This window comes from Xyrauchen texanus, chromosome 40 (assembly GCF_025860055.1).
Source record: "Xyrauchen texanus isolate HMW12.3.18 chromosome 40, RBS_HiC_50CHRs, whole genome shotgun sequence".
NCBI classification, from domain to species: domain Eukaryota; kingdom Metazoa; phylum Chordata; class Actinopteri; order Cypriniformes; family Catostomidae; genus Xyrauchen; species Xyrauchen texanus.
The window spans coordinates 12,322,506-12,340,059 of record NC_068315.1 but is presented as its reverse complement, the minus strand read 5'-3'; the positions used below and the strand labels follow the sequence as shown (position 1 = coordinate 12,340,059).

The following is a 17,554-nucleotide window of genomic DNA, read 5'->3' as shown; positions in this document are numbered from 1 at the left end:
ATACCATAGAAGATGTTAATGGTAAGTTTGTTTAAAGGAAAAAAGGTGTTTACTGCAGTGCCCTTACAATAGAAGTCTATGGGCAAGTGTTCAGCACTTGAGTAATGTTTAAATTAAACATTTAAAAATAGCTATAACCAAATTTTTGAAAGTATGTAAATTCATGTAAATGCATTGACAAAATGTCTGTACAACTGCATTCCTCTGGCACACTTGCCCCATAGAAACCTTCTTCCTTTATTTAATACATTGTTTTTTTTTTTATTTGTAAAACAAATACATTTTAAATAATTGTATTTGAAATAATTCATATTAATTATAATATTAATATAAATGCCAATAATCTATCATACTATAAATTATTGCAATTTTTAGATACATTATAATAACTTTCATTGTATTTATTTACAAAGGTATATTCTGTATTAAAAACCATTAAGTAAAAAAAACAATATATATATATTTCTTCTTATTTAAATCTGCAGTTTCATAATAGAGTCCAAGTGCAGAGAATCAGATACCCTACCACAGATTTAGCACAACAATTCACTATATTGGTTTAATAACAATATCATGATTTATTAGTAGACAGAGTTTCTTTTGTCAGATAGACTTCCAGCAAGGCTATTAATCATCCAAACCCACAATGCTTTATGCAGGATTTAGTTCCATTCTTTCTTCTTTGTGCGGCACCTTTATTATGTTTCAAACTCTCGGTGGAATCACTTTATCATTCCAACAGACCAACCTGTGTGTGTGTGTGTGTGTGTGTGTGTGTGTGTGTGAGACTGTATAGCTGAACAAAGTTGCATGTAACAGGGTATTGAAATGTATTGGTGTGTCACAGACCTTAGAAAGTGCTCTTGGCCGCTGTGGTGTATATATGTGCTGTATACGTGTGGGCTGTAGGACTCATTATCATTACATTACATCTCACTCAGAAGGACCTTTCTCTGATGCCAAAGTGACCTCTATTTGCAGTGCTTTATAGAAACAGTGCTTGACTTAAATCCCAGGGTGACTTGTGCTTGCTGGATGGAAAAGCTTCAGCTGAGAAATGATTTAACACAAAAACCTTGAAGACTTTCTTGGAAGTAACTGACTTTTCATCCCTTATTTGAGTTGGCCTCTTTTTCCTCTTCCTTTATAGGCTCAGAAACTGAAAAGTAACGTCACTCCGGATGCACTTTGTGTGGTAAGAAATTAATATTTTTTAATAATCTATGATCTCATAACAAATCATTCTTTTGATTCCATTCGATAACGCCATATATATTGCATATTAAGCAATATAAATACCACATAAATACAGTGTGCTTTGTTTTTTGGGGGGACACAAAAGTAGAAATTTACACAGCTCTTGCTATGTTTACAATGAACAGTTTAGACACTGTAAATATAAAAAAAATATATAAAAAGCTTCGGTGATGGTACTGTAGTCAGGTTTATTAAGTCATGTTAGATCATATTTTTGACTTGAATCAAACCAGTTAAGTTAGATGTTACCACATGAAGATTTGTTTTATTTATTTTTAGCATAGACAAAAAACATTCCCAGTATACTGAATACGGTCTGTCAATAAAAAAAAAGCATAATTACATACATCTCAAGTATCATATTCTTAGTGTCCTAAAGCCATATAACAGCTTTGTATGAGGAACAGACCAAAATTAAAGTTATAAATTATAATAAATACTGATTATCTCACATCAAACATTTTTTTTACGTTTTTCTTTTTTTAAGAGCTTGACAGCCGTAGTCAGTATGAATTATAGCAAGAGCTTTGTAAAGATTCTTCAAAATAACATATAGGATTGGAATGACATGAGGGTGAGTCAGTAATGACAATTACAATTTTTGGGTGAATTATTCCTGAAAATTGCACTGAATTAACAATTACATCATGGCTATCAATGAAATCATGACATTTTTGCACAGGATCCATTGCTGAATGACCCTAGTAGCTTTAATGCAATTTCTCGGAGCTCAACTAGTGCTGTCTGCTCGTTGGATTTGACTGCGATTCTGCTCTGTCTGGCCTTCATTCTTCAGTTTGGGCAGCTTATAGACCCACAGACATTATAACCACTCACTGATCAAACCTTCTGGACTGCTACTGCTGCCTCTGTACCATACAAAAATGTTGTATTTAAGTTTTTTCTGCAAGTGGTGCTGTGTGGTGTTCGGTATGATTCAACTTTTTTTGGTCCACCTGCTTTTCTTTCTTACTGATCAGAGATAATCGACAAACATGGACATATTACTCATGGACATATTAATCTGGATTACTTCTGTTGACAGAATGCAAAAACTTGTGTGGCGCATTGTGTCTAAGGTTGGACGGTTGAGAATATGGAACTGCATGGAGATGTGAGAACTGACAATGAAAGGCTGACTACAATATGACCCCTGTATACTAGGGAGCTGCTGTTATGGATTTGCCACAGGAACACCTGCAAACTCCAACTTGCTCTAACAGTGTCAAGCAGCGTACAATCTTTTTTGAAGACTTATCAGCAGAACCTGCTGCTCCTGTCGCTTTTAGGACCTACAAACCGTTTCCCCTCGAAGTGGCACTGATGTCCTGCTGTGGCTCCTGCTTAGGTGATATGGTATGGAATATGAACATCAGGATAGACAGGACACGTTATCAAAACACAGATGCATCATCTTTTTCCCTTTTTATTTTTTTTTTTAAGAGTTTGAAGACTCCCTTGAATTTGTAAATGTCTCGTCTATTCTAGTTCACGTCCTCTGCAGTGAAACATGATCTAAAGATGACAGTTGAGCACCAATTTTCTTATTTGAGGAACTTTTGGACTTGCCATTCATTTTGGATTGTTACTTGTAAATATCTTATTTGTTTCAAGTAAAGGAATGTTCCAGGTTCAAAGAAAGTTCAATTCAATTGAGAGCATTTGTGAGCATGTTGATTACCAAAAAAATTTTTTTTAAAAAAGACTCCCACGTTCATTCAAAAAGAAAAAAAAGGAGGAAACACGTACTTGAAGGCACTTACAACAGCAGCGAATGGGGTCAGTCCATAAACATTTAAACACACACTGTTTCAAAAGTATAGCCACAAGAAGTAAAAATTGTATCTGTTACCATTATTTTAGTGAGAGAAAAAAATTACAAAATGTATCTGTTTTAAATTATATTGTATCTGCTATACATTGCCATGATTAACCCTGTAATCTGGGAAACATCACAATGCCCCTAAATCCCTGATTTTATCACACTAAAATCATGTTAATATAAATAATGTGGCTATACCTTTGAAACATTGTGTATGAAACTGTCCTGATCCACTTGTAAGTTTCTAAATGAAACAGCAATTTTTTTGTTTTTATTTTGTTATAAAATTAGGGATGAGTCAATAAATTTTTTGTCATAATCAACATTATGCCACAGATGATGTCTATTGCGCTTAAGTTGTATTGAACCTGGAATCTTCCTTTAAAGTTTATATGGCCTAATCTGTTGTGTAAAATATGACTTGGGTCTTAACAGTGAACTGAGTACATGGGTTGATATTGCAGTCCATTATACTGTATGTAAATTGTTCTGTACATTCAGTGAGAATGGTTTCTTTTTCTCATTTAAAGGAAGTGCTCTCCAAGTAATTTCTGCATTGTTGTTGTACTGGTTATATATATATACACATATAGCACCGGGCTCTAAGACATGCAAGAGCAAAGTAAAACTAACATTAAACAAACTAAAGAAGTCCTTTTAAGTTCTGTCCTGTTTATAACATTTTCATTTAAAATTTTAGGAGTGTGAATGTAGGTTTGTGACGACTATAACTGAAACACACTTTGTATTCTTGTTACCAAAACCAGCCACATAGTGGCTGTCTGCTTCATACTGATTATTAGCCTCATTCAATTTGCTGTGCCAGTAGGTCTTTCAAGCTACAAAACACTTTACAACATCAAACTTGACATACAAAAAGACATTAAAAAGTTCTCCTGGTTTACTGAGGTGTTGTCAGTTTGATTGCTGACTCACCAACTTGCTAATAACTTAGTAGCAACCCTAGGAAGAAAAAAAATAACATATATTAGTACCAATAAGATGTACACATCAAGAGTACTACAGTGGTCTGGTACTAATGGGAATTTGGTTTTGTTTCTAATGAATTGCTTCTGCCTGTATTATTCTCACTTATAAGTCACTTTGGATAAAAGCATCCACCAAATCATATAATATAATATAAGGTCACACTTTAATTTATAGTGTTTATGTTAGTGTGTATTTACATTAAAACAAATCAACTGCATGTATTTGCTGTGAAATCATTTTGAAGAGCTGCTCGTATTTACATACTGTTGTTACTACAGTAATAACATGTAACGTGTAAAATGGACACTAAAACAAAGTATTAACAAATGTTATTTATTTTAATTTACAAATAGTGCTCTGATTGGCTGAGTTTTTGATTGGCTGATATGATATGATATTATAATACTGTATGCAGGAGGGCTGATGGTTTCCTCACTCCGCATACATGCTTTAGGTTTGACTGCTACCTCAGTTTGACTGAGCTTGGCCATATTATCAGGCTGGATTAACTTTCACTCCTAGCAGGCAGGATTAAGCGATAATGGAGACATGGCATGATTGTCAGTCAGATCACATCAGCCTAGTCTCCCCAGGACAATAACAGACAAGGACGCAACCCGATTCAACAACAGCTTACTCTACATGCTGGACCGAGCATTGCTTAAGACATGATTGAACGTGTCCAAACTATTGGACGAGGATTTATTAGTGGTCACATAGGGGGAAAAAGTGAATTCATGAGATATCTTTGCTGTGGGAAAGACGAAATGCTGAGAGGCAAGATTTAATAATCGCTCAAGCGGAACATATGTGGTTGTGGCGTCTGCTAGAAAGAAAGGGATCACAGCACTCCATTGTTACTGTGGGGCATCACAGATTTGCATCAAGCACATTATGAGCTGTGAAGAAAGAATGAAAAGCAAATGACATGGTATCAAATAAATGAATGATTTTATGAGCTGGGTGTCTGGTCTGTTTCAGATCAATTTTGAATAAGAAAGGCACACTGATTAAAAAACACCTTCGTATCTGTCCATTTTACACAACAAGCATAGCCACACTCTAACCTCAGTGAAAGAAAGTAAATTAATTGTTCATCAAATAAAAGAGGCACAGAGGATACAGAACAATGTAATCAGCGTGTCTGCTCAAAGAAAGAGAAACTCATTTCTAATTACCTCACCCTTGACCTTGGCGCCAGACAGCATTGCTCGCTTTTTTCAAGAACACCACTCCCAAACCACCCTCCAGCTCTCACCTTTAGTATTCCACAATATTGGCACTTCTAAACTTAAAAGTGCCCTTTTTTATCTTATTTGTGGTAAATGTCAGGGTTTCAGGCGCTGTTTGGTGTGGCTTTTTAGAATTGATTTCCTTCAGTGGAAAAGAAGGTCACCGGTAATAAAGCGGGTTAGTGATTTGTCCCATTAATAATCCCAAGATGATGTGTGACCTCTTTTTAACAACTTTAACACAAAGTTTGAGTAGCACATTCCCTTTTGCACACTGTATTTTAGTGCAAAATCTGTGTTTTCTTCTCTGTCCACTTGTAATCATGTTTATCTGGGCTGTAAATATGCAAAAATAGCTTTGCACCTTGAGTATTGAAATTAAGGGCATCATTTACTCACCCATGATGTAATTGATTTGGAATGATGTTCCAAAATTCGATGACTTTCTCTCCTCCATGGAAATAAAAGGACATATTAGGTCTTATATTTTCCATACAATGAGAGTGAATGGTGACTGAGGCTAACATTCTGCAAAACATCTGTTGTTTCATGGAGGAAAGAAAGTTATATGTTTTTGGAACAACACAAGGGTGAGAAAATTATGATAGAATACATTTTTTTTTTTTTTTGGGAGAACTGTCTAAATAGTGTTATTAATTAACGTCTGATTAAAGAAGTAGTTTTGTGGCATGTTAGCACCATTGACTGATTTGCATAATTCCTTTAGTGAATTGGGCAATGAAAGAACACAGACAGCATCTGCAAATTAATGGTGTTATTACCAAGAACAATTTGATCTTGGTGAATTCTCAACCGAATGTTGGTAGACAACTGAAATGCAGAGAAAATGAAGAAACAGGAACAGAAGGCTCTAGAAAAACAATGATACAATGAATCAAAATAACCTTTTACTTTTTTTGACAAGAGCTACTGCGTCATGAGCAAAGCCATAAAAGAGTCAAATTATAGTACATCAGACAGAAGAGATTGGTAGAGAAAAAATTCCAAAAGAACAGAGCACAATAATAACAAGGAGAAAAGTACAACCAAAAGGCAGAAATCTTCAGCAATCCTTGTGAACTAAAAGATCTGTGTATCTATTGGTCATCTCCCTCTTTCCTATTATGGATTTTTGGCCATTTTCTAAGAAATGTCTGGGTGTCTCTTTTGTCATTTGAACTTTGACCTCTAAAATCAGGCATACGGTCTAGAGTCTTGTGTTACTGTGGCCCATCTGTCAAAGATTTGTGGAAATGGGAGAGGGTACACTCATCTCCAACATCGACTCAACATGCTGTACATGATGATTAGTCATGGGTCATTTTCATAGCTTGAAAGCAAAGTGAAGATAGAAGTGGGCAGAGGGACATGAGATGGGACAGGGACATGACTCACAGGACATCTGAGGGGAAACCGAAGATAGGAGGCTCTTTGTTTTTACCGAAGGCTATGTCAAAATGTCTGGTTTCTGACTTGGGCCTCACTCTCTATTAAGGGGTCTTGAATACAAAAAGACAAGCATCGGCTTTGTGACCAGTTGAGATCTGTCTGTGTAATTTGCAATCAGCCAGCAAAAATGACCCGACATCAGAGGGAAAATAATGCCATGAGGGTGACAGTTCAGAGGAAGTATTTGTGTCTTCTGCAGGGTCAGCAGGATTTGAAACATCATACAATTCCATAAAGGGCTTGTGGTTTGTGTCAGTTGCTAATTGTTTCAAAAGTTCAAATAAAAGGGCCTGGAAACTAGCTGTAGGAAAAACAAGGTGGAACAAAAGAATGAAATAAATACACCATCTTTTCCCTCAAAAGTTAAATAGATTTCCAGAGGAGAAAAGGGAAAGGATTCAAATTTGACCACAAGCATATTTCTCTTCTGAGAGAACTACCAGACTACACAGTCTAAATTGTTTAATAAAGTACATTACCACAAACCAATATGCAATTTCAGAAGAAGACTCCATAGATGTAAACCGAAAAGTTGTGAAAAATAATACAAGATAGCAAGGAATCATATAGCAGTTGGCTCATTCACAAATGTACAGTGTTTACTCCCAAAGAGAAAAATAAATGAACTGATGAACAATCTTATTACAATATTACAAGGTTTTACCCTTTACCCATACATAACAATAAAGTGTAACCCCCAAACCAAACTCAAACCCTAACCATTATTTACATAGGAAAATATCTTTGTGTAACAAGGAAGAACAAACATTGGGGTTTGCACAAATATAAAGCTTGAATGTTTTGCTAAAGCATTTTATTTCTTCCATGCAAAAAATGTGTGGAGTTTTTGGGTTTACAGTCTTTACATGGTCAAGACATGAGTTAAAATACTGGACACCTTGCACATACAAGCTTAGTAAGACATTTTCGCACTTCAGTCTCATATGAACATCAATAAAGTCTTAAAACATAGTGAATACTTTATATTTTAATGTTTATCCTGGTGCAAAGTCATAGACTTTCATTGAAAGTGCATTACTATAAACATGATTTTGGTAGTTTTTACAAACTGAAGAATGTCAAAATCATTTTGTAACAATTGACATCATGCCTGCCACATATGATGTCAATATAGCTTAACTTTTATTTAATCCAGATCTCCTTACATAAAGGGGACAATGAACTATTTCCTGCTGAATATAAAGTGTCTCACAGATGCACACACCAGTGTGAGTAAAGATCATCCTCCACCCCACGTCTCGATGTTACAGGCATCACAAAGATAAATTATTTATCCATACTCATCACTCACTCTCTCACTTCCACAAAATCTCTTAATATTAGTGCCAGACACCTTGATTTACACTGGGTCTTTCCTGCCAACTAAAAGCAATAAAGAGCACAAGGCATTTCTCACACCACTCATCTCAATGACACACCCCATCCGAGATATACGGCCACACTGGATTCACAATCCGGTACTCCCCCACCCACCGACTTATATGACTGATATTGATAGATTCATCCATACGGAAATGGCACGTCTCAAACGCTCATCAGCGGATGGGATCAGATGAAAAATAGGCAAAGGGAGGAGGGAATGGATTGTTGGGTGATTTTATATCGAAGCATCCACCTGCTGTCAGCAAATGGGCAATGATTGCGGCACACCCCTACTGAGGGGGGGGGGTTAGGATCTTACAAAAGCTTAGGCTGGTTTGCTTATCTTAGCCGGTCTCCCTGTCTGGTCAGGCAGGTTTGTTGGATGGTTTTAGAAGAGCTTAAGACACTTTTCAGCTGGTCAGGCTACAAGACCATCTTAAACCAGCTAATATCAGCAAACAAACTTAAGGACAGCCCATCACAAAATTTAATTTTATTAAGTGTTCAAACAGCACTGACCAAAGAGTAATGGGTAGGTATTGAATTGGTGTCAGAAGATGACAGTGAGAAAAAGTAAACTGGAGGCTGACACGAATACAAAAACATGTCTGGCTTATTCATCACAGCCTCTGATACATGCTGTGACATTACGGATGTCTCCCATCGACAGGCTGGGAAAAACACACATACACACCCAGATCTGCGGCAAGTTATCCATAGCACTCCCCTGAGTGTCTTTATGGGCATTAGTCAGCAGTGACAGCTCATTCAGTCTATGTCAGCCTGTGTCATGCACCTACCTGAGCAGACTGAGTGACTAGCCGAGTTTGGTGACTGTCACAGCCAGGTGGACAGAAAAGAGAACTGTGTGGAATAGCACAACCTTCAGCCATCTAGCAAGTTCTTTGCCTATCATGCAGGCCTGCAATTCGGCATAGTGTTAAATTAAATGTAATATTATAAAACTGATAGTTACGGCTCTAAATTCTGATTGCATGAGACAGAATTTAAGCAGTTATAAAATGAGGGGGTCATGCATTCCAGTGAACTTACCACAAGTTAGGGGTGTTCTAAAACCTTACCTGTGGTAGTCACTGCAGTGTACAGACAGTGGCATATTTCTTTTAGAAAATGGCAGAGGCAATATGATTGCTTTATTCACTTTATTATTAATAATAATAACAACAAATAAAAAACTTTGCTAACCTTTTTTACTAAAGAAAATTGCTAACCTAACTGTAGCTTTTTGTGGTTGCCAACACCAAGCAATGTTGCAAACTTGTTCATTCATTTATAAAACAGGTGTGTGTTTATTGTCATTTTACAACGGCTTGGAACATGGCTCATCCCATCAGAATTTAGAGTTGAAGCTATCGGCTTTATTTAAAAAAGGAAAAAGACACAGGTCTCGAGTTACATTGATTTTTACCATAGTTTAGTGGGATTTCAGAACTCCACACATGATAAATTGGTGGTAAAATCGATGTAACTATCGTTGCTTATAGTGCTTTATTTTACAATTAACCACTGAAACTAAACGACAGGAAAAAGATCTTTGCTTGGGATACCAGGCACACAACAGGCCTCTAAAGAGTTTGATGTCATGTAAGCCAATCATACTTCTTGTTGCCTCAGCAATTCTGAAGATAATGGGTTCAGCTCTGGAATGAAGAGAAATAGAATGGTTCTCCAGACACATTACACTGTATTAGTAATGACTGTTAAAAGGGGGGTGGGGGGATTAATACATGTAATCTGTACATTTACATATTAGGTAACTGGCCTTGGTTGGTTGCCCCAAACAATGAAAATTCTCTGCTCAGGTTGTTCCAAACCAGTATGAATTTATTATTTGTGGTATGACCATTCACTTTCATTGTATGAAAAAATAAAAGATACAATGAAAGTGAATGGTGACTGAGGCTGACATTCTGTCTACCATCTCAAATTAAGAAAGCCATGAGTTTAAATCAAAATGAGCATGAGTAAATAATGACAGAATTCTAATTTTGTTTGCTGAGTGCAATGACAACCAGTGAAGCCCTGAAACGAAGTCTTCATATTTACAAGAGCTGGAATGATCAAATGGTCTTGTGAATATTCAAGTGTTTTATTTTTCCATTCATCTTTAAAATACAATAAAGATTAATGATATGCACTGAGGGATGAATGAAACTGTTTTTCTCAGTTACAGTGAGTTGATCCCTGTGTAATCAGTCTGTACAATTCCTGTGCATGACAACCTCTCACTCACTTCAGAACATAAAAAAGATTGAAATATAGCCCTAAAAAAATGACATTAACTGTTCATGAGTGAGCTGACTTACGTGAGATAGTTACTGTACATTTTACACTGTAAGTGACCTAAGAATAACAGAGGTATTACACAGGAATCAATTAGTTACAAAAACAATTCAACACTTCTTTTTTACACAAACATTTTAAAAGACATGATTACTTATCACTGTCATGTACATAGGATGGGCCTAAAATAACTGTTGATCTTTTAATGTCCTTTATTAAAATCAGCAAATAATACAAACAAAAAGTAGCTACATGAAGAGAAAGCGCAATTCACATTAGATTCACATGTTCAGATCCATCTAAAGGAAACGAGTGAAGATTAGGATGCTGTACAATTTCTTTGTTGCCATTGAGATTGGATAGGCAGGAATACAAAGTCTCCTGGACTTCCTGTTTTAGGGAATCAGGCACAGTCCTTGTCTGTTGGGTAAATCAGATGAAAGGGGTTTTCCCATAGTTGTAGGGTGAATCCTGGGAAACCTGAAAGCCCACTGTCTGAGGAAACAGTCCTTGAGTGTATGAACAGTCTATAATGCAACTGCATACTTTCAGCTGCTGATCTCCTCAAAATCATCGCCTTTCTCTTTTGACATTCACAATATGTGAAATTTAAAGAGTACAAAAGTTCATTATAAAGAGATGAAGTGTTACTGCACAGTTGAGACATTGCTCATTCAAATCTGTACCATTGCAAAATTACAATAAAAAAAAAAAAGATCAACAGCAGCTTTTCTAAAGCTCCCTAGCATTATTATACAACAGCTGCGACGTGGCCTTGTGGTCTGTGACAACAAGCTTAAATTCTCCAGGTTTGTTAGGTCAGTGAGGAACGATTCAGTCCCTCACCTCAAGTAGAATTTTTCTTTGTGAATTAAGACTGATACTTGGTTTGCTGGAACCAGTTGGTCCATTACACTGTAACATTACAATGTGTTATACTAACAGTCTAGACTTACAACCGTTTGTACACACCAAACCTCATATTTAACAACTTAGAGACATACTTTGTGACACATAACCCACAAACTTTTTAAGAATAGTGTGTGTGTGTGTGTTCCATGCAAAGATAAAATCTGTGAACGATTTTATCCAGTCCTGACATGTATTTACCAAGCATGAGTTTTCCAGCAGCACAGCTTACACAACAGATAGCTTTCACACTATCTCTGGCAAGCATATCTATATAAAATGTCAAAATAGCTAAAAGTCTGATGTTGAGTATAAGCCTCCTTGTGAGCAAAAACATTGTTGGCGAGAATACAAATAGGTGAGCTTTTTGACCCGTACACAAAACCGGCGTCTGTCCCAAGATAACCATTACAAGACTACTTCAGTGAGAAACACTGGTCCAGCTGACATCCCTGACTAAAAAAATACAATAAACTATGCTGGAGGCACATCTGTGCTTGGTGTCAAGCTGATGTTACACATGGGAGACGTCCATTTGAGAGGCCCTCTCGATACAGCTTAGGGTCGGTAGAGGCGCCAACATTCTCATGGCCAGAAATGACTAAGAAATGTGGGGAAAAAGGCTAAATGTTGACCAGAGCTGGAGGTGATATGAATAAATAAGATGGAGACGTGTAGCAGGTTTCTGAATTGCTTTGGATGGAGTCGAACTGGGTGAGAAGCACAAGGAAAAGTGTAGAGTGATGCTTGAGCTTGATCATGTAGTCATAGCAGGGGTCATTTGAGACGGGGGAGCTGGTGAGGTCTATTTATGATGGTAAATCGACATGGAGAGATAAAGGGAATATGGAGTGGAAATAGGAAATAGGGGGCACTCTGTCACCTAAATAATCTCCTCAAATGGGGCCTCTCTCTGATAATTAAGCTGCCATTTGCCTGCAGCAGCAGAAGAGAAGAGGTCACTCCGGTAAAGGATAACCCACTGAGGCCATACATGTTCTCACACACAAGTGCCCTGGTGAGCAGGAGGCAGAGCTTTGCGGTTCTTCAAGCCTTGGCTCTTCTCTTTGAAATCCATGGGCTTCTGCTGGGACGTGTCGATAAGAGCGCTGGCGATAGCTATACCTGCAGACAACACACAACAAAGCAAGCAAAGGGTCAGACAGGAGGCAGTGCAGATTGGACATTCAACTCATAGAGACCTCATACCATTCATAAAGCAAAAAAACAAAAAAAAACAGGACATTTCCATGTCAAAGCAAAATCATAAAAAAGGGGACAATGGTGACTTAAAAGCACACTCTTTCAAAGGAACAAATGGCTCACTCATTTTAAATTCTCATTTTTTGAAGATGAACTTTGTGCCCCTTTGTGCATAACGAAGCGTTTGAAAAAGGTTTTCACTCTCCACAAGGAAGATTGAGAAGCTACTCCATGGTCTTTCTCTAGGGCTTCAGTTTACTCTATTCTTTTTTCTCTCTCTCTGAAGTGAGGACAGGGAGTATCCCTCTCTCCTATTCTATGGCCTATTCTGTTCTCCTGTTCTTTTCTCTCAGGTCTTAGCTGCGTCCCAATTTGTGTACAGTCAGAGCCTGCACCACATCTGATGAAGAACATGCTTCTCAGTCGTTAATAAAGTATGTTCTTTAGGTGAGTAGTACGAATGCATTCCCGATCATACTAGATATGGGATTGTGGTCATTGTCCAGTGGTCCAAAAATATGATATAGTACAACCAACATGAAAATGTATTAAACAATTACAATTTAACCAGAGAGAACAACTTTCTTTGGATATGTAAGACAAACAGCACAAAAGAGCTGGCCAACTCGCAGTTTTTAGAGTTGCTGCTTGCTGGACTGTTGAAGTTTGTCATGAACATTTGACAAAGACAGCTCTTGTTGGATTCACACGGTCATTGTATTACAGCATGATCAAGTGAAAAAAAAAGTGCACTGTTTCTCTGAATTATACTTGCATTAAATCTAAGCACAAATGTGACCAACTGAGCTTCTCTCTACATGTTGATATCAGGAACACTGAAGAAGCTCTGTGAAGTTTTAAGGTCAGATGATTTTTGTTAGTTTTTTAAAAACTTACCCGGAAAAGTCACGTTTCAGGCCAGTTTGGTCACATGTGTTTTTGACCACATTCCACCATCTTTAAATGTGGTTTAAGTAGACAAATCCCAAAACACATCTTAATACCAGGTGTAAACAGAACCTCATTCTCATAGAGAAACATTGCCTCTCTTTCTACATGTGTGTAGAGAGAGGCAGTAAAGTGAACTAGGCAACCAGCCCAAATTTACTCAAAAACTAACCAAGCTTCATACCAGGATTCTGTCACAGTCTGCTGTGGGCAAAATCATGGCCACAACCCCCAGCTCAATTTTTCAAAGCAGCATCTCACAAATCATCCTAAAAACACAACAGCCACTTCGGTGCTATTCTGGCACTGCTCCCTCCCTGCAATTGAAGCAATACAATTATTGCAGGGGAACAATTCATTACATCAGACAGGCCAGCCAAAAGGAATTGAATTCAGCACATGAGTGTGAAGCCAGAGCTTCAAGCATTCAGGCAAAGAGGATTTACATCCAAGAACAACCTGAGCTGCAGACAGTTACACCTCCGAACATCGATTTATTTCCCATTAACACCTGGGCTGCAAAGAAAGGAATGTAAAAACTACACATCTGTCAACAGAACAGAATTCAGTCCTAAAGAGTGCAGGGCACGCCAACAAACATTGTGCTTTTATAGCCCGTTTTACATGAACTTAAACTAATCGCAATGCAGGTCAAAAGGTATTAGATCTCAGCAAGTAATGGTGTTGTGGGCCATCTGAGTGTTTAAAAATTCATGCTGCAAAATATTATTTTATTTAAATGGGGCATTATCATAAGAAATAAAATGTTCATGCATTTTTCATCCATCCATACATTAAGGCTAACGTATACTTTGGATTTCTGCGTAACAGATTGGACTGCACACAATTTGCAAGACAAAAATGTAATACGACATCTAACAGGGTGAATAGTAAGTGTTCATGAACTGTTCACACACAGCAGCAAATATGGTTGTCAGACCTGTTTTGAGTGCTTAATACAGTTACGTTCACACACAGTTCGGTTATTTACTAACTAAATATAAAAATGTTCAGGTCTAACACCTGCATTCTTTGCAAACCTGTGCTGTTTGAACGAAACCGTACTGGACAACTAATTGTTAGTTAGCAAACACTGACTTTATGAACGTTGCCATTATATGCCGTTTACCTTATTTTTTCAAAGGGAACAATTGCTGTTGAGGCACCTGTTGTGGAAAATCATACTATACACCTCACAAGGAAACCGGTGCATTCAGTACAAGATATGTAAAAATCATTACCAGGTTGGAAAAAAGCAACTCCAGTTATACTGTATCTCTAGGAGCTAGTGACAGGCAAATCAGCACCCTCTTAGTGATATGCATTCAGTAAACAGAGCTCCAAAGTCAATGGTGTGACTAATTCAGAATTATGCTATGGGCATGTACCTTTCTTTATACCCCTTGAACAAAGTGATTCCATGTTAATTAAGGCTGGCCATGCAGCTTTTCCCCACTGAAATCCTTATGAGGAGGAACAGAGCTCACTTGGTTGATCAAACATGAATACAAATTAAAAAAATATTGTGTTGATTCAGTTAGTCTAGTGCAAAATGGGACAGTCCTCCGGCACCATGCAAACATTGGAGGATCTGTGAATCTAATCAATACGGTTAAAAAAAAAAATCAATCATGGTTGTTGGCTTGCTCATGAGTTCATTACCAGCGGCAGGTTGAGTAGGAGGTTATTTCCATGAAAGAAGACACCATGTGCTCACGATCATACACACATCACATCATAAAGCTGAAGACACGCAGAAACAACAGTGGCCTGCCCTGCTTTAGCTCCCACATCATTCAATACTGATTAGCCTGCTCTGTGAAAGTGATGCATTGTTTTACCCCAACACAAAAATATCTACACATGAATCCTGCCGTGGAACTTCCAAAAAGCCGAACTAAGAAAAAGCTCTTTCAAAGTGTGATGACAAAAGAGGCATCAGGGCATGAAGCTCCTTTGCTGTGCTTTTCTCAAATATATCCATTGTTGATTCCAAACAAGAAGTTTAAAAGTCTTTGCGTCATTTTTTTCCTCTCTTCTTTTATTTTCTCTCTCTCTCTCTCACTCTGATCTACCTTCCTCCGAAGAATTTAATGACAAACTTCAACAGCCCAGCAAGCAGCTACTCTATAGTTTTCAGTGCCTGGCAATTACAACAACGCTCTCTTTCTCTCAAAAGATCCAACTTTCTTCACATATCACTTAAAATACTCTTTTTGTGCATTTCACTTGTTGCAATGTCCTGTTATTTGTTGCTTGTATTTTGTACTTGTCAAACAGAAGGAGAGCTATTAGAGAAGCTTTATTGAAACAGATCAGTCACAATACTGAGGAGGAAGTCAAGCTTAAAGGGACAAGGTCCCATAAAGCAGTGTGTTGACTGACAGGCCTGCTGAGTAGAGGAGGGGATAAAAGGTTTTTTCTCAACCCAATATTATCACTATGTAGCTCTTAAAGGCAGACAAAGGTCTAAGAGAACAGACCTCGAAGTGCATTGCTTTAAAGCGTTGCAGTCTAAAAATATGTGAGATACGTCAAATGTCAATGAGAGTGGGTACAAGCCTTGGGAAAAAGGTGCTGTCAGTGAAATCTGAAAGACATGGTGGGGGGGAAAACATTCAAATAAAATGTAAATCCCAGACAGAAACTGGAGACCATTTTTGTATTGATAATTTTTTGGTTGAAGAGATTTTACTTGTTCCAAAGAGCACCAAACACTGCTTCTACAAATGTTCAAAGTCAAGGACACTGAGAAGTACATGCAATTTCAATATGTGCTCATGAATCTCAAGATTTTCTTGGATCAGTAAGCTCCAATAGACTGGTAAATCTGTTCAATCCAGTGTAGACTCAGGAGACATTCAGACTAGGCTTAGCCATAGTGGTGTAAGAGGATACGGCCTGCAGCAACAGATTAACTTATATCAGACCACCAGCTAAACGTTGGAGAACTTCTCTGACTTCCCACATTTAAAATGAACCAAACCAAAACAGAAGTGTGCAGCAGGCACACTTAAAATAAATCCATACAATTTTATATAAACAATGTAAAAAACATATAGGTAACACTTTACAATATTGTTGTATACATTAACATTAGTTAAGTACATTAGTTAACATGAACTAACAATGAACAATACTTTTAGAGCGCTTATTAATCTTGTTTAATGTTAATGTCAACAAGTAAAATGTGTATCCACCTTTTTCCTGAATGTGGAACTGTCCCACAATTCATAACGAATGCCTTTTTTTGTTTTCTTGTCTCCAGTGTTTTCAATCACAGCAGTGTATGTTCTTAGTGAATAATGTGAGGTTTAACGTTTATATTTGTAAAACATTTAAAAAGCATGGCTCCTTAGTGCTGATCCTTTAAAGAGTAGCAATGCTGTTTTTTACAGTGCCTCGCTCGTCAAAGTTTAAAGAGTGGATGAAAGACGTGAAAAAATAGACCTAGGTTAGTAACGTTAATATCATTCACTTCTTCTAGCAATTAAGGCCGTTCACGCTAAGAAAGATAAATATAACGATAACTATAATGATAATAATATTAGTGTCCACACCAATGGATGATAACGTTCTGCTTTTTCTAAGCGTGTGCTGTAGTTATCTTCATAGTCAAGAAAATGGAAGTAGATGAACTGCTACTTCTCTATGTATCACAAAGAATCCAAAAGTAGAAAAGATGATGTTGTCAACATTAGCTCTGGCTACCTGAGGTAATTTTATGCCTCAATGCCTTTTATTAATCTCAATTAATACTGAAGAAAAATGCAGAAAAAACATTACCAGTTCTTAAGCAGTAGTTAACATTTAGTTTGCGTGTGATGATATAAGTGGCGATCCAGTGCTGGTATGTGTTGTTTTGAAGATGAGTGCACGTTGAGGCTCGAAACCTTTAAAGCTGGATGGATTTTGATTGGCTGTCAATGTTTTTATTGTTCATTAGCAGGAAAAAGAATTGCTCAGAGTGATCCCAACGATATCTTTCCTCTGTGTCATTATCGTTAAAGTTGTGGTGTGGACTCAGCTATTCTCTTACAGTTAAAAAGATTTTACG

At 37.3% G+C, this 17,554-nt stretch overlaps 2 protein-coding genes across 3 annotated transcripts in view; one reads left to right on the top strand and one right to left on the bottom strand.

The window, feature by feature from the left end:
* Positions 1–4,008, top strand: part of LOC127633569 (GDNF family receptor alpha-1-like) — a 33,311-nt gene extending 29,303 nt beyond the window's left edge. The window contains exons 8-9 of the mRNA XM_052112767.1: positions 1,151–1,195; positions 1,940–4,008. Coding sequence (XP_051968727.1) covers positions 1,151–1,195; positions 1,940–2,086 — 192 coding nt within the window. The 3' untranslated portion in view covers positions 2,087–4,008. The remainder of the gene's footprint in view (positions 1–1,150; positions 1,196–1,939) is intronic.
* Positions 4,009–10,124: 6,116 nt separating this feature from the next.
* The window catches only part of LOC127633481 (attractin-like protein 1), a 142,425-nt gene continuing 134,995 nt past the window's right edge, over positions 10,125–17,554 (bottom strand). Inside the window, exon 29 of one of the 2 annotated variants that reach the window (XM_052112626.1) lies at positions 10,125–12,471. In XM_052112626.1, coding sequence (XP_051968586.1) covers positions 12,347–12,471 — 125 coding nt within the window. In that variant the 3' untranslated portion in view covers positions 10,125–12,346. The remainder of the gene's footprint in view (positions 12,472–17,554) is intronic. The other variant, XM_052112625.1, reaches the window with a different exon arrangement.